We start from the raw sequence: 25551 nt of genomic DNA on the forward strand, positions 1-25551 counted from the left end.
ATTCAAGGGATTAGATCTGATAGACAGAGTGCCTGAAGAACTATGGACGGAGGTTTGTGACATTGTATGGGAGGCAGGGATCAAGACCATCCCCAAGGAAAAGAAATGCAAAAAAGGCAAAATCGTTGTCTGAAGAGTCCTTCAAATAGTTGCGAATAGAAGAGAAGTGAAAGGCCAAGAAGAAAAGGAAAGATATACCCATTTGAATGCAGAGTTCTAAAGGATAGCAAGGAGAGATAAGAAAGCCTTCCTCAGCGATCAATGCAAAGAAATAGAGGAAAACAATAGAATGGGAAAGTCTAGAGATCTCTTCAAGAAAATTAGAGATACTAAGGGAATATTTCATGCAAAGATGGGCACAATAAAGTACAGAAATGATAGCAACAGTTAGCTTTTATTGAGAGTTGACTCTTCCAGGAACAATCCTGGTGACTTCACACACACACACATATACAACACACACACACACACATCTTATTTATAATCTTAAATGTCGAATGGGCATTTTCTATATTATTATTGTCTCCATTTTTCTTTAGCCTGGCAGATAATACAAGGAAATGGTTAGGAACATGGATTTGGGGGTCAGGGAGACCAGGTTGCAACTCCCAAGTCCAATCATTTGCCAGCCGTGTGACCTTAGGGAATGTATATAACCTTTCAGAAAATCCTTCAGAGAAGGGTTGGGGCTTCCCCGGTGTCTCAGTGCTAAAGAATCTGTCTGCAATGCAGGAGCCACAGAAGATGTAGGTTCGATCCTTAGGTCCCCTTAAAGATCCCCTGGATAAGCGCATGGCAACCCACTCCAGTATTCTTGCCTGGAGAATCCCATGGACAGAGGAGCCTGGCGGGCTACAGTCCATAGAGTGGCAGAGTCAGAAATGACTGAAGTGACCTGGCACACATGCATGCAGAGAAGGGTTAATGAGGTTAAAAGGAGCTCTTGTAGATAAAACCCTTAGTATTAATACGTGGCATGAGTTACGTCCTCTAAAGATGTCCCGAGGAAGACCCAGAGGACAGAGGGCTTATCTAATTCATCTTTGCATCCTTGGTGCCCAGCATTCTGCCTGACCTCCAGGGGACACTCCTGACAAATATGGGGTGGGGGGGCAGTTCCTGTGGTGCAGATGGACGTCCTGGAAAGATGTGGCCCTGACGACTCACGAGCTTCCTCAACCTCAGCGTGTTCGTATATTCCCCACCTTTACTGAGAAAAGCGTGAGGAATAGCAATATGATGCAGAGGAAGTCCTGCCTGTTGTCTTCTTGCTCCCCTCCGCCCCCACCATATTCACACTGTAAAGGATGAACATGTTGGCTTTGACTTTGACACAAGCCAATTATTTTTCAGATCTTTGTGAACAGTGAATGAGATGTTCATCCTGTCAAATCACATTTCCCCACAGGCTCCCTTGTTTCTTGGAACAGGGGGGCCCCAGTACAGGCTGTGCATGGAACGTAAGCTCTGAGCCTGTATTTATTGTCAGCACTGGGCTCCCTGACCAAATCAGATGTCCAATTAGAGCTGCATATTGGAAAGTCTAGGCTGAAGAAAGAGCCAGCTGCCAATATGGCGCCAGGAAGCAGTTCTTCTGGAGTTTCTGTGGACCAGCTGCCAGGCTGCCGCCACCCATAAAAACTGATTGGAAATTCAGGAATGTTGCTTTCGATTGCACTGGAAGATGCTGGATCTCAACTGTGGAGCATGGGCTGCGATGCCAAGTGGTTTTCTCAGAAAACTGCTGCCTTTGGACCTCTGTTCCATTTTTTATGTTTTTTGTTTGTTTGTTTTTGTTTTTACAGCTGCTCTGGGTCTTCCCTGTGCATGTGAGGGCTTTCTCTCGTTGCAGTGAGCGGGGGCTACTCTTTGCAGCGGTGCAGGGGCTTCTCTTGTTGCAGAGCATAGGCTCTAGGCACTTGGGCTCAGCAGTCATGGTGCATAGGTTCTGTTGCTCCACGGCATGTAGAATCTTCCTGGACCAGGGGTCGAACTCGTGTCCCCTGTATTGGCAGGCAGATTCTCAATCACTAGCCCACCAGGGAAGTCCTTGGACCTCTGTCTCTTAAGATACAGGGTGGGTTTGCAGGGGTTTTCAACAAGAGTTACTGGCATCTCAGTAATACTCACGATGATGATGGCAATACTAATAACTAGGAAAAGTCTTGTCACAGGGCCAACAAAACCCACTCGGGCCATGGTATTCTCTAAAGCCCCACAGGGATGGGATCTGCCCTGGTGAGAACCCCTGCTAGGATGCTGGAGCTTTCTTGGCCGGGGAGATCCCTTCTCCTCTGTGGGTGAGCTGCCTCTTTCTCCTGGCAGGCACACCAGAGAGGACAGTAGGGTGAAAAGGGGGTGTGGGCTTGGTCCAGGCTGGGGAGGCAGCAGGAATAAGAGGTCCTCCGAGGAGGAAGGAGGTGAGATTGCCTGCACCCAGCTGCTGAAGAGCGGCAGTGGGGATGTGGGTGCTCGGACATCAGGAGGCCCGGGCTCTGCTTGCTCCGAGGCACCCAGTGGACCTGGACAGGGTATCTGTTTCACCTGGGAAAGCGGTTCCTGCCTGTGATGAGGTCTTACACAAACTCTTGTCCACTTTCCCTGGCTTTGGGATGAATTTTGGGGGTCTCCCAGATCAGGCTGTAGCTTTACAGGTCACATTTAAGGTGCACCTTAGGTGCTAACACTTAGCTACCAGGTCTGGGGAGGAACCCGGTTTTGTGGAAGGTGGGAAGTAATTTAGGACACATTGCGCATAATGCAGGCAATTGGAGGGGCCCCAAATCTCAAAATAGTAAGGTACCCCGAGTCAGATTAAAGGGCCCGCCCCCAATGTCGGCAACTGGGTACAGGGAGCGGGCAGGGTGGGGAGCTGCCAACACCGGGCTTGGTTTGAACAGCATGAAGCTGTTCCCGACATCTGACATCCCGGGTCATCTGTTGGGCGTTAAGGAAGGAGGAGCGGAAAGCAGCGAGCTGAGTGACCCGGGCTTCCAAGGGGAAGAGACAGTCAGCGCAGCGCAGGAGCAAAAATCCAGGAATGAGGGAGAGAGAGACCAGAGGAAGGAGGAGGCTCCTCCTCCGCCCGCGTCCCCAGGTCCCCAATATGCCACGTGGGTGGGAGCGTGTCGCACACACCCACGCGCCCACTGCCACAGTCCTCGCGTGCCCGGCCCGGCCCTTGCAGTAGCCGGGTCTCCACGGCCACGTCGCCGCCACCTGCTGCTGCAGCCCTAGCGAGGGGGAGGCGCATCTCCGCGGCGCCCCCCCTCCCCATCCGCTCCCGCTCGGTGCGGGCCTTCCCCCACCCCGTATCCTCCAGGCCCGTGCTGGAGGACGTCTTCCCCGGGGCCCCCTCCCCAGCGCAGAAGGGGAGGCGGAGGGAGGAGCTCGGGCCGCGGCCACCCGCCCTCCCCGCACTGCCCCCTCCTCGGAGCTCCCCTCCCCTCTCCTCCCCTTCGCTCTGTTGCCGCAGCCCTGCTAGTCGCGCGCGTCAGCGTGGGCTCCCCGGAGCGAGTCGCTAAGTAACGGGGGCTGGCTCCGCAGACCCCGGGCCGGGGAAACCCGCGCGCGTTGTCAGCAGCGGCGCCGCGGGGGGGGGGGGGCGCACGGGCCCTCCCCCATCCGGGCCTGCGGACCGGGGCTGGCACGCCGCCCGCCTCCCCGGCTCCCTTAAACCCGCGCGGCCCGTCGCCGCCGAGGTGCCCCTCCCCTGCAGGGACCTCGACGCCGCCAGCCCTTCCCTCCTTCCCAGCCGGTGCGCACAGCTCCGCGCGCGGCAGATTGGGCACCCCGCGGCCGCGATCGCCGTCGTCGCCGGTAAGCCGCTCTCGGGGACCCGGGCCGGGGAGGGGAAGCGAGATGGAGGGGGTGGGGGGGAACGGCCGCCGGACCGGCCATGTGCTAAAGTTTCTGGGGCTCCGTGCCCCACCAGGCGGGCGCGCAGAGCCAGGCGCAGCGGCGCGGTGGGTGGGGCGGCGCGGTCCTGCCGGGCGCCCGCCGCCCCCGGACCCGCGGGGCGCAGCTCTGCGCGCACTCACGCTCTCTCTTCCTCTCTTTCCCTCCGCGCCGCCTCCCCGAGGTCCTCCTGCCGAGCCCCGCGCGGGGCATGAGGAGCCCCGGGGCGCCGCCCGGAGACAACCAGGCTGCGCGCACACCTCGCCAGCGGCGGACGGGGACATGAGCCGCGCGCGCGGGGTCCGGCGCCGGGCGGCCAGCCCCAGCAGGCGGCGGCCAGCGGATCGGCGGTGCCCGGGAGAATGAGGCGGGAGCCGGCGGCCGCCTCCTGGTTCTCCACCTCGTCTTCCTCCTTCTCCTCTTCGCCTTCCTCCGCCTTGGGCGCCCCGGGCCCCGGCCGGGCTGTGGCTCTGCTGCGTGCCCCGCGCGCCCCCCCGCCCGCCTCCGGATGCGCTGCTCGGTAAGCCAGGCCCTCCGCCACCGGAACAAAGCCCCTTTGCCACGGACCCCGGAGGCTGCCTCTGAGCCCCTGCCCGGCCCCCACTCACCCAGAGCCTGCCCGCGGCGCTTCCGATTGAACCACTGTATTCCCCTATTCCCCAAGCCCTGCCTGGAGGCCGAACGCTGCCGGGCTGCGTTCGAGACCTGGTGCCTCCCTGGGCTATCAGGGAGGTGGATACGGGCTTGACACGCAGGCAGGAGACCTGTTTGGTCGAGATAATGACATAGGCAACCTGGGTTCAGTCTCCATCATTTGTGGGAAAGAGACGACTCATATATAGTGACCTGGAAAAGGGTGTCCAGGCTGTGCAGGGCAGGGAGCCTCCAAACCACCCGAGGAAGTGGGTTCCCCTTCTCCGGCTCAGATGAGGAAACTGAGGCCCAGGGAGGTTGATGACTTAATCAAGGTCACAGGGCCGGGAAGTGCAAACCAGGGAGACCACAGATTGGCAACCAGGGAGCTCTTTCCCCCACTCCCTGGAGAGCTGATCCCTTTGTAACAAACACACCTGTCCCAGTTCTCCTACTACCTGCTTTTATCTGGAGTTGCTGTGCCCATGTGAAAATAGTTGTGCTGACGAGTATCTGCTCGGATGACATAAATCGCTGGTGGTGTGTATGTTTTCATCCCTCCCTTCATCATGCAACTGCTCAGCCTTAATGTGAACTGTTAAGTGCTCGGCCACTTCTGTTCAGGTGGGAGGAAGAGATGTTCCCCTGGGTGCTCTCTTTCTTTTATTCTTTTGCTCCCAGACCACTTAAAGGAGAGAAAGGTGGGCATTGGCATCCTCCTGTGTGCTTCTTCTGTGCTGCGTGTGCCTAGCACATGCTTGGCTTCAGAACTGAGTCCTGAACCTTTCTAAAGGGTGAGGGCTCATCAAGGCTGGTTGGGTAAGTCTTGGAGATGGTTACTTAACTGGCTGATCCCAGATGGCCACCCTGTAGGAATCAGCCCTGTTGGAAATTTCATCTTGGCTCATGTTTGCCAACCCTCCTTGTCAGCAGAACGTCCCACAGCTCAATCCAGAAGAAAAGGAGAGGGGTTTTCATGTAGATTGGAAGCCTTTGCTTGCTCCCAGCTCTCTGGTTTTGCCGCTAACTGCCTGCTTAAGTGCACTTAGAGCGACCCTCAAGGGGGAAGCCACACAGAGTCGTTTGGTCCTCATCTGAATGGCTTGTTTAGTCGTTTGAGTCAGCAAGTGTTGGACATGGTTGTCTACAGGACTTGGATGGTACTGGTGTCAAGTCAGGGAAGGGCCATCGGTTTCCCTGATAGTAAAATGTCAAGAGTTACACTAGATGAACCCTCAGATCCCTTCCAATGAAATGATTCTTCTAGTGGGAGAAGGGTGGGTCACAGGCCGGAGCTGGGGTGTGTGAGCTAGTCAGACACATACGTTTGGACGGATAGCTCTACACTGAATAGGTTGTTGATCTCCAAGAGGAGGACGTGGTGCCCGAGGGAGCTGCAAAATTCAGGTTGCATCCACAGGAGGTGAAGCCCAGGCCGTGCTTTAGTGGATTATTTATTGGGCTAAAGTGTGATAGCTGTCAAACGTTCCAAGGTGCCAGATTGGGGTTATGGGGCAGGTTAGGCATTGCATTTGGAGAGATGACATTGATCTCTAAGAACTGATGAAATACAGCACATCGACTGGATGTCCAGCCGGCTTGAAAGCGGCCAGCTGGTGAGCCTGCCTGTTCTTTCCAGAAGGAATCCATCGTAGTTGCAAGGTAAAACCTTCTCCGACTAACCCAGTAATGCCAGGAAATAAAGTGATTTTTAGACGCTCTTCTCTGCACTGTTTGCTGATTGTATTAGCGAATGGTGACGCTTGCCTCAGCAGGTATTCAGGGGGTTTGTCACATGAAACGGGCCACAAGGCTGTTTAGACCTTGACTTAGTCTTTGCCTGTTGATTACAGCTAAATTCATCAACTTGACCTATGGGCTCTTAATGGAGTTGTCATAGGTCTTTTAAAGATCTGGATTAATGAACCTTTTAAAGCGTTACTGAATCTCCAATGAAGCAGGCATGTCCCACCTTTTCCCCCAGAAACTAAGCTCCCAGTGGGTTTTATGACTGTTTGTTGTTCACAGAACCAGAGCAAAGCTTTTATTTTTGACAAGCTCGCATGGTCTGTGAATGGCAAGTAATGCGTCTTGTGTGGGCATATTAATCTCCCAACATTGTGTGTTTTAGTGCCTCATGTCTAATGGGTGAGGTTTTGAATAAAAATGAATGCAGAGAAACAATTTTCATGAAGTTACTTTTGAAAATGATAATGTAATTATGAGAGAACAGTTTTTGTGTCGTATATCATGCTGTTGCTACCCAAAGCCGAGTTTCACAGGAAAATGTTACCCTGTTCCTCATCTATAGTTTTTAATTCATCAGTTCTCTCTTTATTTTTTTTTTTTTTTTTTTTTAACCTTCCTGGTGGGAAAGTGTGCGATTGAGAACAAAATCTCCATTTTCGATTCTGCTTTGTCTTAAACCCACTTCTTTTCTGGAAGATCTCTAAAGCGGACCTCTTCCACACCACACCTATAATGGCCTCATGTTCAAATATATTTCAGTGCCTCATGTTTCTGTTGAGACAGCAGGACAGGTCTTATCACAAATGAATGACAAGATGTTTCCTCATGAGTGTCCCATTTCTAACTAGAACGTTTAGACCGGGAACTCTTGACTGGGGCTGACTAGCCCCTGCCTTGTGAGAACCCAGTTTGGACACTGCGGTACTTGTACAGGGTTAAGGATGTACACAGGAACTTACGGGGGTGGAGGGGGGCGGGGGGTGTAGAGAAAAGAAACATCTTCCAGAGGCCAGGAGACCTGGAGATTATTTTTGACTCTGTTTATTGGCTTTGTGACCTTGGACGAGTCACCCGCATTCTTGGGGTCTTCATTTACGTCTGTGCCATGAGTTTGTGTGTCTGTGTGTCTCTGTGTCCCTGGGTGTGTGTGTACATTAGTGCCAGGAGGTCCTCTTCAACTCTTAAGCCCGAAGAGTCCTCGGAATCTAGATGCAGCTAGTTATTAATAGCTCCAGAATGCTCTGTGCTTTAAGGTTACATAACGTTTCCTATTAAACATCCGTATAAACAGTAAAGAACGGGCCATTATAAACAATCGTCTTGATAATCCTAAGGGGGAGCACTACCCTGAGTATGTGATGAAACAACTTTTCATCTCAAAAACAGCGATGCCAGTTTCCCCATCGGGGCGCCTTGTGGGGTGGAGTCTTGGCACGCATCTCAGAGGGCTGAGCGGGACCCTCTCTAGGGTCCCTGTGCCAGGAGCCGCAGGAGCCCTTACGTAATTTGGGTCCATGGAGTAGGAGAAATGTCACGTCTAACTGTATAGCTTGAGGTCCAGGGGCCGTGGAGGTTTCTCCGTAGTCTTTTCAGGCTGTTCCTGGAAGGTAGGAAGATAAGTGTGTAATTACCGTTTGCAGTTGTTTTGAAAATGGAAAGTACTTTAATTAGAGCCTTGAATTCAGCTGAAGCTGAGAAATGGTGAGAAGTTCGTCGATTTGGCAGTGGTGTTTTTGCTGGGTTCCCTGGGCAGGCTGGCTTGTCACACTTAAGCAGTCTGAGGTCAGAGGTCAGCATTCCTAGCGAAGCTGCGATTGTTGTCAGATACAGAGGGTGGAAGAAAGGAACCACCAGTCTTTACACATTTAATCCTCCTGACTCTGCTGCAAAGTAGATCTTATGAACCCCTGTTCTAGATTCAGAGCCTGAACTCAGAGAGCTGCGGTGTGTCACTCAGGGTCACACAGTTACGGAATGGCAGAAAAAAGCACGATTTCAAGTGCTGGGGTTGAAAACACACCCCCGCCCTTGCCCCTCAGACTTCATTCCCATGGGTGCTGCAGTGTGTCTGGAAACCAAATTGTGTCTTTCTTGTCAAATTTCTAAATAGCGCCATGGCACGGAGAGAGCATGTAGCTCTGACGTAGGTAACATGGGTGGTGGGGGGCAGCTATCTAGTTCTTAAAAGACTTCTGCATTCAAGAGGTTGAGTTTCTTTGAACTCTGTGTCGAATGTATTAGATTCGAAAGATAATTAGAAATAAGTCAAGTATTACCCTATAAAGGTTAGAGTTGGTGGTTCTTTGGAGGAAGCTAAAATAGCTCTGTAGGTCCCATGTCACCCTGGGAGCGATCACGGGCTGACACGTGGGATATTTTGAAAGGCATTGCCAGCCTGCACCTCACAAAAAGGGACACAGACTAAAAGTTATGTAACAGAAGCTTCCGAAATGAGTATGACTCTGGTTCCAGGATGCTACACGGGTTAATCCTCCCCCAGACAACAAAGGAGAGAAGGAAGTAGGAGGAACATACAAAGGTCCACCTCCAGCTCTTAAGAATTTCCAGGGCTTGGAGGAGGGAATGTCAGTTTCAAGAACTTTTCAAGCCCTGGAATAGAGATGCAGTCATAGCAGAAACTTGGTGGAGCCTGCAGAAGTCACCCACGTTAGTGTAGCTGTTGCCATCTTTGCTGATAGCTCCACAGATCTGGAAGATGTCATCCATACCCAGGAAGGAGACTCCAGAATCCCGTCTGCAACACACAAATTTACACAGATGCTAAAGGGAGCTCATTGAAATCACCCATCCTTACATTCTAGCAATGATACTCAAGCTGACTGTCTTCACCAGCAGTTTAAATTCCTTTCAGCAGTGATTCTGGCCTTGCCTGCATCAGAGCAAGTGATGTCTTAACAAAAAGGACCCTCTCTCCATCTCCTCTGGATTCCTAAACGGCTTATATGCCAAGAGCGTCGAGATTTGTGATAGGTGATTAATGAGAAAAAGCAGACAGAATGAGTTGAAAAACTCAATTGTGATTCATCTGTCATCGGTAAAGTACCAAAATGTCTTAGCAGCCAGCACAGTGTTTTTGATTTGGTGAACTAGAAATTACATGGTTTGTCCCCAGTGAGACCCATAGAATTTTTACCTTTTGCACCCAAACCTTGAGTGGACAGATTCCTGGTAGCTTCAGTTCTGGGCCAGATGTTCAGTATATGGTTATTCAGTGACAGAGAATGCGAAACTGGCAGTACAGAGGCTTTGGGGGTGACGCAGGAAGGCAGTACAGTCCCTGGCCTCTGATTGGTGATTCCTATCAACAGTTATTGGGGCCCAGTAAGTAGAAATGATTTAACGTCCATTTCCAGCATCGAGAATCACAGAATAAATTTACTAAAGAATTCTAGATGTCTCATGCCTTCTTCGTATGTGGCTTGTGACAAGTGTAAATGAAATCTTACATGGGGTTAAAAAACCTGCACCTTTGTAAAGCCTTCTGGTAGACTTCGAGGACCTGTCTTAGTATTTGCTAGGCTGGATGCTTCTGCACTCAGCATCGTTGAAACCAGAATCACAGGTCAGACAGGGTGTTGGGGAGGGTCTGTGTATTCTCACTTGCTTCAGTTTCTTAATAAACTGTGATGAGCCACTCTGTATGCCTCATTTAGCACCTCTGAGCAGAAGCACACATAAGGAATGCCCAGGGCTTCCTGTTTTTTCATCATCCCAGCTTTTGAGCCTGTATCTGCTAATATAGTCTGGGAGCCTGACCAAGACTGTTTCATTTTGCCACAGATAAACCACGCAAGTCACATTGGCCTCAACATGAGCCCCCTTCCCCATTGAAAGATTCTTGATTTTTTTAAAATTCAGAAATCTTTTAATGATTGATATCGACAAGTCTTCTCTTTTTAAATACAGTGAATGGGCCTTGAGAGCATCATGCCTAAACTGGAAACAGTTTATGAGCACATGTTCCTGGTGAGAGGGCTGTAATGAAAACTTCTAAGAGAGTTAGCCTGGCTTTGCAGTGTTACACTCTAAAGATAGACATGGAAGCCTGCATTCTCCACCTGGAGGCAGGAGTGGAAGGATACACTTGTTCACTATGAGGGAAGGCTGAGGCTTTTCACAGTTTTACCGAGATAACGTGGGTCTGAAATCTCTGTAGATGCTGAGGTTGCTTTTCCACGAGGTCTGGCTGTCCTTGGCCTGCTCCAGGACAGCCCTGTGGAGTTGGAGAGCTGCCCCGTCCATCTGTCCAGGAGTGTTGCCATCTCCACCCTGTGTGCCTCTCTGGTCCTGCTTGATCACTGAGATCCGCCCCCATCATTCTCCCATCGGACAGGTGGTGATCATCAATGGCTGAACAAAAATCTGTTGTACACCAGCTCCGTCTAGGCACTGCTGGGCATTGGGGCCAAACTGGTAGACGATGGACAGCTGCAGTATATCTGTGCGTGGCTCCTGTAGGCCTGGGAGCGCACCCCTGCCCATCTGCAGCGGAACAAAGGAAGCCAGTGAGGAGGGCCCAGCCTGGGAGTCAGGGGGCCTGCTTGTCAGCCTGGCGCCCACCTCTTGTCTCACCTGGGCTCCTGGGACAAGCCTCCATCCCACTCTGACTCTCTGCTGGCTGTTAGGTTCAAGGATTGAGTCATAACATAGGGTTTTTCCCAAGTGGGATACAGTGGGGCCACTTCCATGAAAGCATCTGGGGAGCTTACTAAAATACAGATTCCTGGGTCTTGTTGTGGACCTACTGAGTCAGAACCTCAGAGGGTGGGGGCCCAGAATCTGTATTTTAGCACCCTCCCGGTAATTCTTAGCTCAGGAGCAATAAGCAGGTGAGAACCCCTGGCTCTTGCAGGTGGTTGATCACTCATGCCCCTTCCTGCCCCCAAACACCTAGAATACAGCACCCAACTCATGCTGACCCATCTCTCCACCTCCACCCCGGCTGCTCTTATGGCTCTCAGAACCTTTTGTTCTGCTCCCCCGCCACCCTCGACAGTTTGCTTTCCAGCCGCTGCCGGAGGGAGCCTTCCAAAGGATCGGGGTCGTCTCTGCTCGGAGCTCGCCAGTGTCCCCGAGAGCACTGACAGGGGCTGTCTCCAGGGCCCTGCACCACCTGGCCCTGTGTCCGACCTTGCCTGCCCCGCCCCTCGCTTCTCCCCTTCTAGCCGCACACCGGCTTCCATGCTGTTCCTGAAACCGTCGCAGCTGCCCGAAGCCCCGTCACTCTCCAGGAGCCCACGGGGCCTGGAGGCTGGAGGGGAAGGGGGCTCAGCAGGTGGGGAGCAGCCCTGATGAGCTGCCATGCTCCGTGCCCCCACGGCTTTGAAACCTTGTCCAGGTGACGCTGTCATGCTCACGGGGCCAGTCTCAGCTTCCAGGCCCTCCGCCACATATGCACTGTTTTAGGAGCAGCCCTTTAACTCAGAGCACCGGATTATAGGGTGATTCATCCCTGATGGGGTCATCGAAGTGGGTCTGGAGTTCTCTTCCAGAGGAATTTTTCTAGAAAGACCCTGATTCCATTCCTTCCACTGGGTGAGATGTTTCTTCAGCCACAGTTAATCCTGGGGTGGGGGCCTGCTGTCCCTCCTTCTCTTCCTTCCAGAAACATGCCCAGAGCACCAGCTATGTCCAGGCACCATTGCAGGCCCCCCTTACACGGGAGACGCAGCGGCTCTGGCGTCTGCTTGCTTTCATGCAGATGCAACAGTGAGGCCTGGGCTGGAGTCCTCTGGCCTCCGTCTTCCACCGAGGAAGAGGTGGAAGGTTTATCAGAGTGACTTTCTTGGGCCTGCGTGAAGCAAACCACACTCAGAAATATTGTGTGCTGAGTAGGAGGGAGAGATGGACCACTTCGTAAGATTTGTCTCCAAGCAGAGCTGAGTGCGTGACCTGGTATAGAGATGGAAGATATAAAGATGATCTTAGATGGGTCAACACAACGTTAATTCATGGTCCCTTGAAGCCAGTCTGCCTGTCAGTGTATCACTTGAAAAAGGCCATGCAAACCTCAGGACCTTCTGGGTCCTGCCCACAGTAGGTGCTTTTCCTTGAATCTTGTGGAAGGAAGCCTGGTCACTCTTAGCATCCATCTTGCACATCCCTGCAGTGGACACACAGACCAGGCCATCACTAAGAGCCCATCAGGGAGGATGGTGTGGGGATGGAGACAGGCAGGATGCTCTTTGTCCTCAGGGGACTCAGAGACAGTTGGGGAAACGTGTGACTACCTGTAGCTAATTAGAGTGGTTGATGTGCCCTGCGAAGGCGGAGGTGGGTTTAGATGGGGGAGGGTGGGGGGCGTTTGCCATGAGTCTTGAGAGACAAGTAGGGATTTGTCAAGCAAAGATGAAGCCCAGAGGCATACCAGGCAGGAGGGAAGAGGAGAGCAAAGGTGCAGAGGCTGGACCATTGCAGGTAGATGAGCAGGTGGTGCAAGGCTGTAGCATCGAGCTGCAGGAGCACAGGTGAGTCAGTTCTGGCCCTGCGGGAGTGTGTCTGGAAGACCGGGTCTCTCAGGTGATGGGAGCCATGGGAAGTGCTTGAGCGAGGGTGTGGCTTTTAACCAGATAGCTGGTGATCCTGTTTCACACTCCCTTTATAAAGTCTATATTACCGTGAAGGTGTGTAGAACACACAGGCGTGTAAAAAGAAGACATTGTCTCTGCGGGATGAGCGTGACTGTCTGTGACCTGCACCTTGCTACTGCTCTGTGTCTGCTGAGGGATAGATACAGTCTGGCCCCACTGCCCAGACCCCAGCTCCACCGACCCTGCCGGACTCCGAGGGAGAGCGAGGTAGCCGCTGGCTGCAGCGCTCGCTGCCCAGCCATCGTGGCCTCCAGCCAACAGGAAATGGAGCGGGCAGTGTCCCAGCCTGATTCACTGAGCCGTGGGTCTCCCTGCGCCTCTGCAAGCGCATTCAGGCTGCTCCTGGCCTAAAAACGATGCTCCCAGACCTACATCCACAGCTGAGAGAATCCAGGGTGTGTGTTTGCCGGCTGGCCTCCCTGAGCTCCCCCCAGTGATGGACTCAATGCGTGGGAAGAGGGTCAGTGTCAGGAACCTAAGCCCGTGCCGGTCGAAACGTTAGCCTTGAAATCGGCATCCTTGGCAGGATGGGTGACTTCTGCAGAGCCGGTGGAGTGGGCACAAGGCAGAGGGTCCGAGGGGTCACTAGTGGATGTGGTTATGCCACTTCCATCCTCCACCTTCTTGTTGCCAAGAGAAGGAGAGGGAGATACAGAGCTTGTCCTGTAGGCCAGCAGGCAAATTCTTAGCTGTTTCTGGGGAGTTTGGCCCTGGAAAAAGAGCCTTCCCTAGGGCAGGCTGACTGCCAGATCATGCCAAGGGCAGAGCATCATGGGCAGTTTGAAGAACTGCTGTCCACTGACAGGCTCACTGTCCGGGAATGTGGGCTGGGAGAAGGGACGCAACTCCACCCTCTCAAAGGCCCCATTTGTAGGTCAAGAAATAGAGGCCCAGAGAGGTGAAGCAACTGGCCCAAGGTCACACAGTGGGACTGGAGCCCAGCAGGGCATCAAATCAGTCTGGAGCCGGTCATGATCTTTGAAGTTGGCCAGTGCCCAGGGTTGGCGCAGGTCCACTTGGAGATGGACAGTTTGTACTCACACTGCTTTGCCCCCAACCAGTCAGGAAGGATGTGGCCTTCTCCTTGCTCCTTTGCCTTTCCTCTTGGAAGCCAGGCCCAGAGTCAGGGTTCTGGGCAACCCCAGTTGGAGGGGGCTGGGAGTGACCCCCTAGGTCTCTGGCCCTTTTGTGGTTCATTGCAGTTCTGCAGCGTGTGGGGATATGTGACTCGAGAGAATGGTATCAGAGCAGATTAGAATGCTTCTCAGGATCTGGGCATGCGTAGCACTGAGGCTGTGGTCTGTTTGGAGCTTGGGGTATCCGGAAGAGCCCCATCAGTCATCCAGGAAAGCCTGCCACCCAGGTTCTCCAAGTTCCTTGGATGTACCCGAATTTAGTCCAAAGCACCCATGGTATCCCCATCGGTGTCTCTGTTCCTGCATGTCCAGCACCATAGACAGAGTTTCCTTAGCGTCGGAGTGACTCCAGGCCTCTTAGGGGCTGAGTGAGGGGTGCTGTGTGGAAAGGGGCTTGTTTGATGAACTTCTGTAGCAACCCGGCTCTCCCGGCTGTGTTTCACCTTATCAAGTAGGTGCTCCCAAACGCGTGAGAGCTGATTGATGGCAGTACTGTCGGCTGATTTCACAACAGTAAAACCTTCAAGGCTTTATTAGGCAGATATATAAGTACGGTTCCCGTTCATAAAATGCATCCATCACAGCCCTCAGGAACGTGAAGGAATTGTTTGCAAACTTTCCCAGGTTATTACCCCCCAAACTTGTTTGAATATATGTATTAGATAAATAATCTTGGGAGGCCCGTGTGTTATGGCAGTTTGGGACAGAAGTAATCTACCTGCTGGCAAGTTTCACAGGTTTCACTGCCTTATTTATACTTATTTTTAACGAAAGGAGAGAGCAGAGCTAAAAAATATTATCCTCTTGTGGAGGGAGGCTAAATGTTCTGGAAAATGTCTGAGTGCCATGCAGATAGGCAGGGTGATTATTTTGAAGATGTTTTGAGTGTCTGCCTTTAGTCCCTCTGCTTTTCTGGTCAAGAACATAGCTCCTCCCAGATGGAAATGGCAGTTCTTCAATGAGAATTTTTTTTTTTTAAGTGCCTTTTACAAAACTTTATTTACTTAGTTATTTATGCCTATGCTGGTCTTCATTGATGCATGTGGGCTTTCTCTAGTTGTGGCGAGTGGGGGCGATTTTCTGTTTGTGGTGCTCAGGCTTCTCACTGGTGTGGCTTCTCCTGTTGCAGAGCACAGGCTTTAGGAGTGTGGCTCAGCGGTTGCGGAGTACAGGCTCAGTTGTCCCATGACATGCGAGATCTTCCTGGATCAGGAACGGAACCGTGTCCCCTGCATTGGCAGGCAGATTCCTCACCATTGGACCACCAGGCAGGTCCCGTCAGTGAGATTTTGACTACTGTCACAGCTTCTTCCAGGGGGCATGTGTGTTAGTTGAACCTATTTTCAGAGTCAAACCATGCAGAATCTAAGTCACTTCGTGTGCAGTTTGCTTTAGGCTCTTCAAGCCCTGTTTCTCTTCCGTACAGTGGTTGTAATAACAATGATAATCATAGCATTTACATACTAGGTGCTTAATCTCGGTGGAGACTGTGCTAAATGTCTTTCCATGGGCTATTTAATCTGAGCAACAGCTCAAGAAAGCAGTTACTTTTATCATTCCCATTTTACAGATGGGGAAACTAAGGCTTAGAGATTGCTGCCTATAAAACATCTCCAAATAGTGGCTTTTTAAACACTAGGCATCCTTTATTTTTCCTCAGGAGTCTAGGGGCCACCTGGGCTCAGCTAGATGGTTCTTGCTGAAGGCCTCATGTAAGATTGTAGTCAGGCTGTGGCTATGGCTGAAATCATCCAGAAGCTTCCTCACTTCCATGCATGGCACTGGGCCAGGAGGATGCACACAGCCTGGGGGGTGTGGGGAGGGGGCTGGCACAGCTGAGGCTCCTTGGATCTCTGGGCAGTCTGTCTACATGGTCTGTCCAGCAAGGCAGGCCAGGCCAGCCGGACTTCCTACACTGGCTCAGGGCTCTAGTGCACATGTCCCAAGAGGGCGCCGAGGGGTGGGAGGGCTCTCTGTATCTCCCTTTTATGGTCTTGGAACTCACAGTGTCACTTCTGGCGTAAGCTGTCCCTTAGAAGCAAATCACTAAGGCTGTCTACATCAGGGCCCCTGTTGAAGGGAATTACGTTGACGAATTTGGGACACATTTTAAGCCACCATGGAGAGCTTGGGTGGCTTGTACAGGTGGTGGTCTATGGTGGGCGGCCGAGTGGGATGTGACTCAGGCGATCGGACCCTGAGCACTTCCGGTCATTCTGCTGACATTTACAAACACTGACCACCTTGCTCTGCGGGAAACTGGAGCTCCCTAAAGCCCTGCACCCTCCTGTCTGCCTTCCAGGCATCTTCCCTGAAGAAGCACACAAAGCTGCTGAGAGTCTGATGTCTGCTCGGTGGTTCAGAGAGGCGCTGGTGCAGACCACGTGTCATCACCCCTCCTCGCCGCCTCTTTCATTCCCTCGCCTCCCTCCCCTGCACCCAGGCCTCCTGCTCATTTTCACCGGCCCTTTTGCCTCCATGGGCCTTTCCGCCTCAAAAAGTATTAAAAGTTGTATCTCATGATTGAATTAATGTCACGAGGAATACTTTTGTATTATATATTGTAACATTTTCTTCTAAGTACAAAGTTGTGTTTTTTTTTTTTTTCCTTCTGACTTTAAAAGAGATGGAAACGTGCTCATGGGTCCTCAGCCCTGTGCTCGCTGCATCTCATGGAAAAGTCAGACGTCCCTGCACCTCCTTCCCTGCCTCCTTTCTCTCCCGACCCCGCCCTCCCATCGCTCTGTGTCCTCTCCTCTCTTCTCCCCCAACCTGCACTGCTTCTCAGTTGATTCTGGTCCCTGCTCTGCAGGCCATTCTCCTGCCTTGGACCATGATGCCCTAGGATCTTGTCTTACATCCTCTGGGCTGGAACCAGGACTGAGAACAGAACGTTTCCGATGACTCTGGGCCGCCTCTTTCACCTGGTCCTTCATTGGGGATGGGCCTTGCTTGTGAGAAGGGACTTAGGCAGGGACTTCTTCCCCATAAGCCCACAAGCAGTCACCCCTGTCTGGTTCTGGTTTCTGGCTCTCTCACTTCTTGTTTTCCCGGAAGATTTAGAGAGGTAACAGTGCAGAGAAATGACTTCTCTCGGGGCTATTCCCAGGGAAGTCCTGTGTCTTGATTGGCACATGGGGTGGCAGGAATCAGACTCCCCACCCCACCCCAAGTAGGCTTATAATTATCTTTCCATCCACCCAGAGACTTTTCATTGAGCAGCTGCTCTGTCCCAATAGGACCCACCCAGTGTCTGCCCTCATGGAACCCAGAGGGGTGGAAAGATGGAAAAATCAACATGTGGATTATTATAAGCCCTAGGAGATGGTGGGTAAGGAATCAGCACGTCACGGAGACCGAAAAAAAGTGCAGTCTCGCTTCACAAAGGAGAAGCAGTCACAGAAAAATCATCAGCTGTCAGGACGCCTCCCTTCGCCCTGTCGGGAGCCTGGGCTCTCCCTTCACCCTGTCGGGAGCCTGGGGTCTCACCACCTGGCACCTCCCTCCTGCTCCCGTCTCTCAACTCTGGCTCTCTCTTCTGTTCCTCTGAGTTTGTGGCTCAATCATGGTCATCCCCAAGTGGCAGCCTCAGCCCTATATCTGCATGACCTCACAACTCACCCCCTCTTCTTGGGGGCCTAGATTCCCAGGAGACAAGCTGAGTGGCCTGGCTTGGGGGTGGGAGGCTTCTGGTCTGAGCACCTGTAGCTGGGCTGCTGGAGTCACGTGGCGGGGAGAGCTGACTGTCCTTACATGTAACTGGGATGGTTCCCCAGGAAGCGCATGCAGAGGGGAGGTTTCACTTCCCCATTTCATGGTGTAGGGTTACAGTTGCCAGCCTTTTGATGTCCGCAGGTGGGGAAATTTGTTTAATCAAGGAATCAGCATGAGATTGCCAAATTCTGATCTGCTCTCAGTTAGCGTCCTCAGTTGATGAATACTGAGGAAAAAAATAGGAAGACTCTACTATTGGAATTTCCAAAGAGTATTTATTTTTCATTAATTCACTTAATTAAATCTAATTAATTAACCAATCAACATGTAGTGTTCTTTTTTTTTTATTTCATTTTGCCAAAGACAGCTAAGATCTTGGTCTCCTTAATGCCTGTGGGTCCCCTTATCTGGTCTGTGAACTCACACTGGGGACTCATGGACATTAAGGAGCCTGTAGAGGTCACTTGAAAGTGAAAAAAAGTGAAAGTGTTAGTCACTCAGTTGTGTGACTCTTTACGACCCGACCCCATGGACTGTAACCTGCCAATCTCTTTTGTCCATGGAACTCTCCAGGCAAGAATACTAGAGTGGGCTGCCATTCCTTTCTCCAGGAGATCTTTCTGACCCAGGGATTGAACTTGCCTCTCTGGCATTGCAGGCAGATTCTTTACCATTGAGCCACCAGGGAAGCCTCAGAGGTCACTTAATGATAGTGACATGTGCTGGCCCTGGGCTCAGAGCCTGACATGCACTATTTAATTCCGAGCCTCCTGTGGTCACTGTTATTGCCTCCACCTTGTGCAATGGAGAAAACAAAGCTCAAAGCCTTGTCCAGAGTGGCACAGATGGCACGAAAAGGAGTGAGATTTGATTCTAGGTATTGACTCCTTAAAAAGGGTCTTTTTGGGTGAAGGTGATGGTCCCATCTATAACAGAGGGAAGCATGTGATATGGGTGAGCTAGCACAATGAACATGCTGCTCAGAGACTAACAGAGCTGCCCTGGAAATCTCCCCAAAGAGGTGTTTCCTTAGTCAGCCCCTGAAGGATGAGAAGGAAGCATTGGCCCGAGGAAGGAAGAATGCTCCCCAGGTTGGGGATGGACGCAGGAATGTGGACGCAGGTCTGGGAGAGCATGGAGAACCATGACAGTCAGAGCCAGCCCAGCGTGGGGTACACTCTGTGACACCAACCAGTCTGTGATTTAGAAGGACAGCCCGCTTGGTAATGTGGAGGTGGAAGCAACATTTGCAAACGAGAAATCCTTGCTGGAAAACACTTTTAAATAGAGCAAATGTTTTCAGTATGCAGAGACACTCAAATGAGTCAACTGATTTTTGAAAATGCATTCTGGTGAGAGCTATACTGAGTTTCACTTCCCTAGAGGGCAGCCTTGAGAGTAACGTCGACTTTGAACATTAATTCCCTTCTTGGAGAAAACCACTGGCTTTTAGAACAACTTCCACTTTGTTTCATGTTGTTACTGTTGTGTTGCTGAGTTGTGTCTGACTCTTTTTCAATCCCATGGACTGCAGCACTCCGGGCTTCCCTGTCCTTCGCTGTCTCCTGGAGTTTGCTCAAGTTCATGTCCATTGAGTTGGTGATGCCATCCAACCATCTCATGCTCTGACTCCCCCTTCTGCCCTCAGTCTTTCACAGCATCAGGGTGTTTTCCAGTGAGTCAGCTCTTTGCATCAAGTGGCCAAAGTATTGGAGCTTCAGCTTCAGCATCAGTCTTTTCAGTGCATATTCAGGGTTGATTTCCTGTAGGATTGACTGATTTGATCTCCTTGCTGTCCAAGGGACTCTCAAGAGTCTTCTCCAGCAGCACAGTTTGAAAGCATCAATTCTTCAGCACTCAGCCTTCTTTATGGTCCATCTGTACATGATTCCTGGAAAAATCACAGCTTTGACTATACGGACCTTTGTCAACAAAGTGATGTCTCCACTTTTGAATATACTGTCTAGGTTTGTCATAGCTCTCCCATGAAAGTCTTGTAATTCATACAACCATTTTGTTCATAAAGCCCATCTTGGGCCCAGTTGAATTTTGCAGCTCTGTGGGTGGATGGGTGGAGCTTAATGGCCTGAAATGACAGGTGACAAGGCTCAGACTGCCTTGGGAGCGTGCCCAGAGGGTCACACGGGTGGAGCAGGAATGTGGACCAGGGTCTCTGTACTACCAGGTCTCACCCCATGGACGACTTCCTACCACATTCACAGCCCTGTGATTCTGCGCAGCACCTGCTTATGGGCAGGGCTTTTTGATCTGGCTGTTCCTTTGTCCGGTGTCCTTGCTGAGTGCTTAGTTTCCTGGGCTGTAGTAACAATAACACAAGCTAGATGGCTTAAAACAACAGAAATGCATTCTGGAGGCCAGAAGTCCGAAATCGAGGTGTCAGCTGGGCCACGCTCCCTTTGAAGATTTTAGGGGAAACCTTGCCTTTGCCTCTTGCAGGTTTCCCGTGGTTGCTGGCAATCTGGGTGGTGTTTGGCCTATAGCTGTATCATTCCAGTGTCTGCCTCCATCCCGTGATGTTCTCCCTGTGAACCGAGTGTCTCTGTACCAAATGTTCTCTTTTCTCTTATAAAGACACCAGGCATTGGATTTAAACCCATACTAACCAGTATAGGGGCTTCCCTGGTGGTTCAAGCTGTAAAGAATCCGCCTGCCAATGCAGGAGATGCAGGTTCGATTCCTGGGTCAGGAAGATCCCCTAGAGAAGGAAATGGCAACCTGCTCCAGTATTTTTGATTGGAGAATCCCATGGCCAGAGGAGCCTGGTGGGCTACAGCCCATGGGGTCGCAAAGAGTGGGACACGACTCAGTGACTAAGCAACAACAGTCCAGTATGGCCTCATCTTAACCTGAGTACATCTCCAGAGACCCAAATAAGGTCACAGGTACTGGTGGTCAGGACTTGAATTTGTTCTGTTGAATTGTATCTTTGGGGGGAACAAAATACAATCCATCTTCTGAGAGACTGCCTGGGTGGTGGGGTCTCGAGTGGACCATGCCTTCAACCAGAAGGTTCCGTGAGTAGTCACTTATCTCTGGCCCAAGGGGGTCTCACCTGTCCTCTTCTCAGGTTGACTTGGCACATACTCCTGGAGAGTCCTCTGGCTTCTGTGTTAGCATGGGGCAAGAAGTCAGCTGCTGTCAGCTTAGAGCTCACCGGGACGGGTTCTGCCTTTTGGGCATCTGTTTGGGATGCTGCCAAAGCCTGGATGCAGTGAGTGGGTGGCAGCGTGGGCACACGGCATATTGGAGGATGCAGGGCGGCCCGGCTGGCTGGAGCATTCTTCTTCAGGGCTCCAGACGGCACCTGGCGCCTTGCTCAGTCTGGGTGTCGTTCTGACTTCAGGGAGACCAAGGGGCAGCTGTGTTTGGGGAGGTGGCTCAGTGCTTAGACGTTCAAGCTAGTCTGGCTCTTTCCCCACCAGTTCGCAGACATCTCCAGGGCAGGGATGTCTGGCCAGTTCTATTTTCCCTCCAGCACAGTTTTGGGTGCATGGGATCTGCCACGTTTTTACAAACTCAGTCACCCCATGGCAGGCGCTGGGGTCCCCTGAGATACTCGTGGGCGAGTCTCTTTGCTTCGTGCGCACTTCAGGGCTGCTTCAGGATGCGGTGAGCTGGTGTGTATGTTCATTAAAACCCCATACTTGAGAAATGTCAACTCTAGTCATAATGTAGAAGATGTTTGAGGAGAAAGTGGCAGGACTTGATTGAAGAACAGAGCATTGTCAAGGACGGCTCCACACCATCTGGCTGCAGGGATGGGTGGGAACAGATCTGAGGAAAGGATTGGGGGTGGGTGGAGTTGGCCCTCTGGTAAACTTGTTGCATTTGCAAGTGGAAGCGTGGACATGCCTGATGCTCTAGATCTGTCAAGTCTGCAGCAACTGTGGCCCACGGTGGGAACATCTTGTCACTAGAGGAGACCAGAGAGAGGAGGATAGGCAGGGACCCTTTGTTGTGTGTGTGTGTGTGTGTGTGTGTGTGTGGTCAGTTGCTCAGTTGTGTCCAGCTCTTTGCAACTGTATGGACTGCAGTCCACCAGGATCCTCTGTCCATGGGATTTTTCCCAGGAAGAATACTGGAGTGGGTTGCCATTTCCTCCTCCAGGGGATCTTCCCAATCCAGGTATTGAACCCAAATCTATTGCATCGCTCCCATTGCAGGTGGATTCTTTACTGCTGAGCCACCAGGGAAGCAGGGAGCCTTTAGAGAGTTCTAGAAGGGGTCTTCTGCCAAGACCTTAGAGGAGAACCAAGAAAAGAGAGGGCACCAGGGGCGGGGGCAGTTGCGGAGTTTGGGCAGGAGCAGTCTGTCCTGTTGGTAGCAGAGAGGCAGGCTGGGACACTTAGGTTTGGAGGATGGGAATTTCGGGTCTCGGGAGATGGGAGTCTGGGGCAACCTGGGTGGGCATGGGTGTGGCAGACCTGAAGATACTTGCCTGGCCCTTTAAGGAAGAGGGGCCGCCAGGAAGAATCCAAGTGGCCCAGGACCCCAGCACAAGGGCCATGCCCCACTAGTTCCTTGTAGCTCTGACAGTTTGGAGCTGGCTTCCCCCTTGGTGTGTGGCCCTGGTTCCAGAAGCTGCCTGAATGCTCCCTGAGGGCAGGGCTGTTTCTGAAAGACCACAGGCTCCCCCAGCAGCCAGCAGAGCGCCCGGTGCACCATACATGGGCACACTGAGAAGACCCGTTACCCAAGGCTGCGTGCCCAGTCCCGAGTCCGCAACCTCAACCGCCTGCTAGGACCTCCTGGAGAATCCTGATGCCTGGGCCTCCTCATTTTGCATTTGTTGTTGTTCAGTCACTCAGTCGTGTCTGACTCTTTGCGATCCCACTGACGGCAGCACGCCAGGCTTCCCGGAGCTTGCTCAAACTCACGTCCATTGAGTCGGTGATGCCACCCAACCATCTCATCCTCTGTTGTCCCCTTCTCCTCCTGCCTTCCGTATTTCCCAGCATCAGGGTCTTTTCTGTTTTGCATTAGGATTCAGCTAGTCTGCAGTGGGGCTGGGACAGCAGTACTTGAGAAAGCTCCCACGGACACTGCCTCCAAGGCTGAGATGCGAGACGGGGACTGACCATGGCTCCACTGCTGGGCCTGCTTCATCCTCCAGCCTGAGGCCCCGCCTTGTAGACGTGATGCGTGTGGTGGATTTAGCACAGTGCCTGGTGCCCAGACACCCTTGTGCCCGTTGACTCAAACCAGAGAGCCAGTTGACTTTCCTGGAGGCCTAGTGCTTCAGTGTCCACGCTTCCATTGCACGGGGGCATGGGTTCAATCCCTGGTCGGGGAACTTAAATCCTCCATGCCGTGCAGGGCACAACCAAAAATTAAGGAATAAATTAAGATATGTTTTTCAAAAGCAGAGAGCCGATTTGCCACGCCCAGACTGGGCAGACTCTGTTCAGGGAAACGGCAAGTTTCTGGAAGAGGGAAGAGGGGCAGCTTGTGCCGGGTGGTCCCTTGCTGGGTCAGTGGGATGGGGGAGTGTTTCAGGGAAGAAAAGCTCATGTCCTTGGACTTGGTGTCCTTTAGGGGTGAAACAAACACCGTTTTGTCAGAACTTGTGTGCCTGGGATTAGGCGAGGCAGTTCCCGCTAATGAGCTGTCATTGAGCGCACGCTCTTTGCCATGTCTGTGCAAGGAAGGGTTGCTGCTGTGGCTGCTAAGTCGCTTCAGTCGTGTCCGACTCTGTGCAACCCCATAGACGGCAGCCCACTAGGCTCCGCCGTCCCTGGGATTCTCCAGGCAAGAACACTGGAGTGGGTTGCCATTTCCTTCTCCAATGTGCGAAAGCGAAAGTGAAGTCACTCAGTCATGTCCAACTCTTAGCGACCCCATGGACTGCAGCCTACCGGGCTCCTCCGTCCATGGGATTTTCCAGGCAAGAGTACTGGAGTGGGGTGCCATTGCCTTCTAAGGAGGGATTGGGGACCCCTAAATGAATTAGTTTAGATAGTCATGCCCTGATGGAGCCCAGAGGGCTTTGGGTTCCCTCCCCGGGCTGCCTGAGATTAGGGGAGGGAGAGAGGCGGTCTAGCTTCGTGAGGTGGTTCAGGGGTTTGCAGGGCCTCTGTGGCTTTCACGCTCATCAAAACATTTTTTTTTCCCTGAGTATAAACTGTTCCTGGTCAACAGAGGAAGAAGGCTTGGCATCAGGCCCATGACCTTCTGCAGGTGCTCAGCTGTAGGTCTATAGATTGTTAGGTTTTTACATTTACAAAAAATCCCTAAGGCTGTGCCTGAAAGAGCAGGCTTTTCCACCAGTTGACCTGCTTCTTTTTGCACCACTGCAAAGCTTCAAGAGCTCTAAATAGAGGAGCCTGCCTGCCAGTCCCCGCGGCAAGCTGCTGATGGGCGTGGAGGGGCGTACAGCCAAGGTCTGGAGGTATTTAGTGACTGGCAGGATGGGAGGATGCACCTCCACTGGGTGGAGCGTTCATCCGTGTGTGCCCTTGCCAGACAGCATCTCTTTGGTGGCACTGGGCTGGAGCCAAGGGCAGAATTGGACGATGCAGGCTCACCCTTCTGGGAGTCAGGTCAGAGAGCGGCATCTCTGGATGATGCTCAGAGCTCAGACCAGCACTGAAACCAGAATAAGCTCCTCAGAGAGGTTTCCTGGGGAGGGGCCCTCTGAGCTGTATCTTAAAGGAAAAGCAAGAATCAGCCACGTGAAAGAGGGCAGTCCAGGCAGGAAGAACTGGGGAGGGGAGCGTGCTAAGTCAATTCAGTTGTATCTGACTCTTTGGGACCCCATGGACCCTAGCCTGCCAGGCTCCTCTGTCCATGAGATTTTCCAGGCAAGAATACTGGAGTGGGTTGCCCTGTCCTTCCCCAGGGGAATCTTTCCAACCCAGAGATTGAATCTGCGTCCCTTATGTCTACTGCGTTGGCAGGTGGGTTCTTTACCTGGGAGCTCAGCTCTAGGCAAAAGCGTGTTGGGACCTGGCAAGGACCAGTGGGAGGGGCAGGACATGAGGCGTGGGGCAGGAAAGGCAGATTTGCACGCAGGTTTGATCTGATGGGAGAAGTACTGGACCCCAGCCTAGCTCTGTGCCCACGGAACTGGATTCCAGCAGAGCACGCGTGGGCCTGCTTTTGGTGCATGTGTGTTCACGGGTGTAGGGTCAGGGCCGTGGAGAGTTGCTGTAGGATGAGTCAAGCCCAAATCCGGGCACTGGCATGATGGAGTCAGCCAGGCTCCTGTGCTTTGCCGGGTAGTTACCATTACAGCCTCACAGTAGGTCCCAGGAGTCAGCCCCCACATCAGAGTCAGAGATCACTGAACCTCACATTTCCGCAAAGTGAGACTTACTGCATTCTAGCAATGATGTAGAATCCCTACAAGGTCCCATCAGGGATTTAGCCCACCACTAGGCCTAACGTGGGAGGGGGGCATCTTTGGTGAGGAAGGCTTCCCAGAGAGAAGGCTGGAGGGAGACTCTACTCTTTACACCCCTAAACTGTCTGCAAACTATACAGCTCTCTACTGCCGTATTCCATCAACAGAAAGTTGTTGTTTTTCCAAATAATACAGACACAAAATAAGTCTGCAGACGTTTTGGGGGGCCTGGGAACTTTAAAAAACGTATTTTCTGAGTAATATTCCGTTGCATATATGTACCACTGTTTCTTTATCCGTTCACCTGATGATGGACGTCTAGGTTGCTTCCATGTTCTAGTGACTGTAAATAGTGTTGCAGTGAACGTTGGGGTAGCATTTGCCTTTTTCAATTTTGGTTTCCTCAGGGTATATGCCAAGTAAGTCAGAAAGAGAAAAATGAATATCA

The 25551-nt window shown here is 52.1% G+C and overlaps 1 protein-coding gene across 2 annotated transcripts in view; it reads left to right on the top strand.

Annotated features, from left to right (window-relative positions):
* The first annotated feature begins 3578 nt into the window (after nucleotides 1–3578).
* Nucleotides 3579–25551, top strand: part of TUNAR (transmembrane neural differentiation associated intracellular calcium regulator) — a 54150-nt gene continuing 32177 nt past the window's right edge. The window contains exons 1-2 of one of the 2 annotated variants that reach the window (XM_070358497.1): nucleotides 3684–3819; nucleotides 4082–4417. In XM_070358497.1, coding sequence (XP_070214598.1) covers nucleotides 4406–4417 — 12 coding nt within the window. In that variant the 5' untranslated portion in view covers nucleotides 3684–3819; nucleotides 4082–4405. Of the gene's footprint in view, nucleotides 3820–4081; nucleotides 4418–25551 lie in introns of both variants that reach the window. The other variant, XM_070358496.1, reaches the window with a different exon arrangement.

Source organism: Bos mutus, chromosome 21 (genome assembly GCF_027580195.1).
Source record: "Bos mutus isolate GX-2022 chromosome 21, NWIPB_WYAK_1.1, whole genome shotgun sequence".
Taxonomy (NCBI): domain Eukaryota; kingdom Metazoa; phylum Chordata; class Mammalia; order Artiodactyla; family Bovidae; genus Bos; species Bos mutus.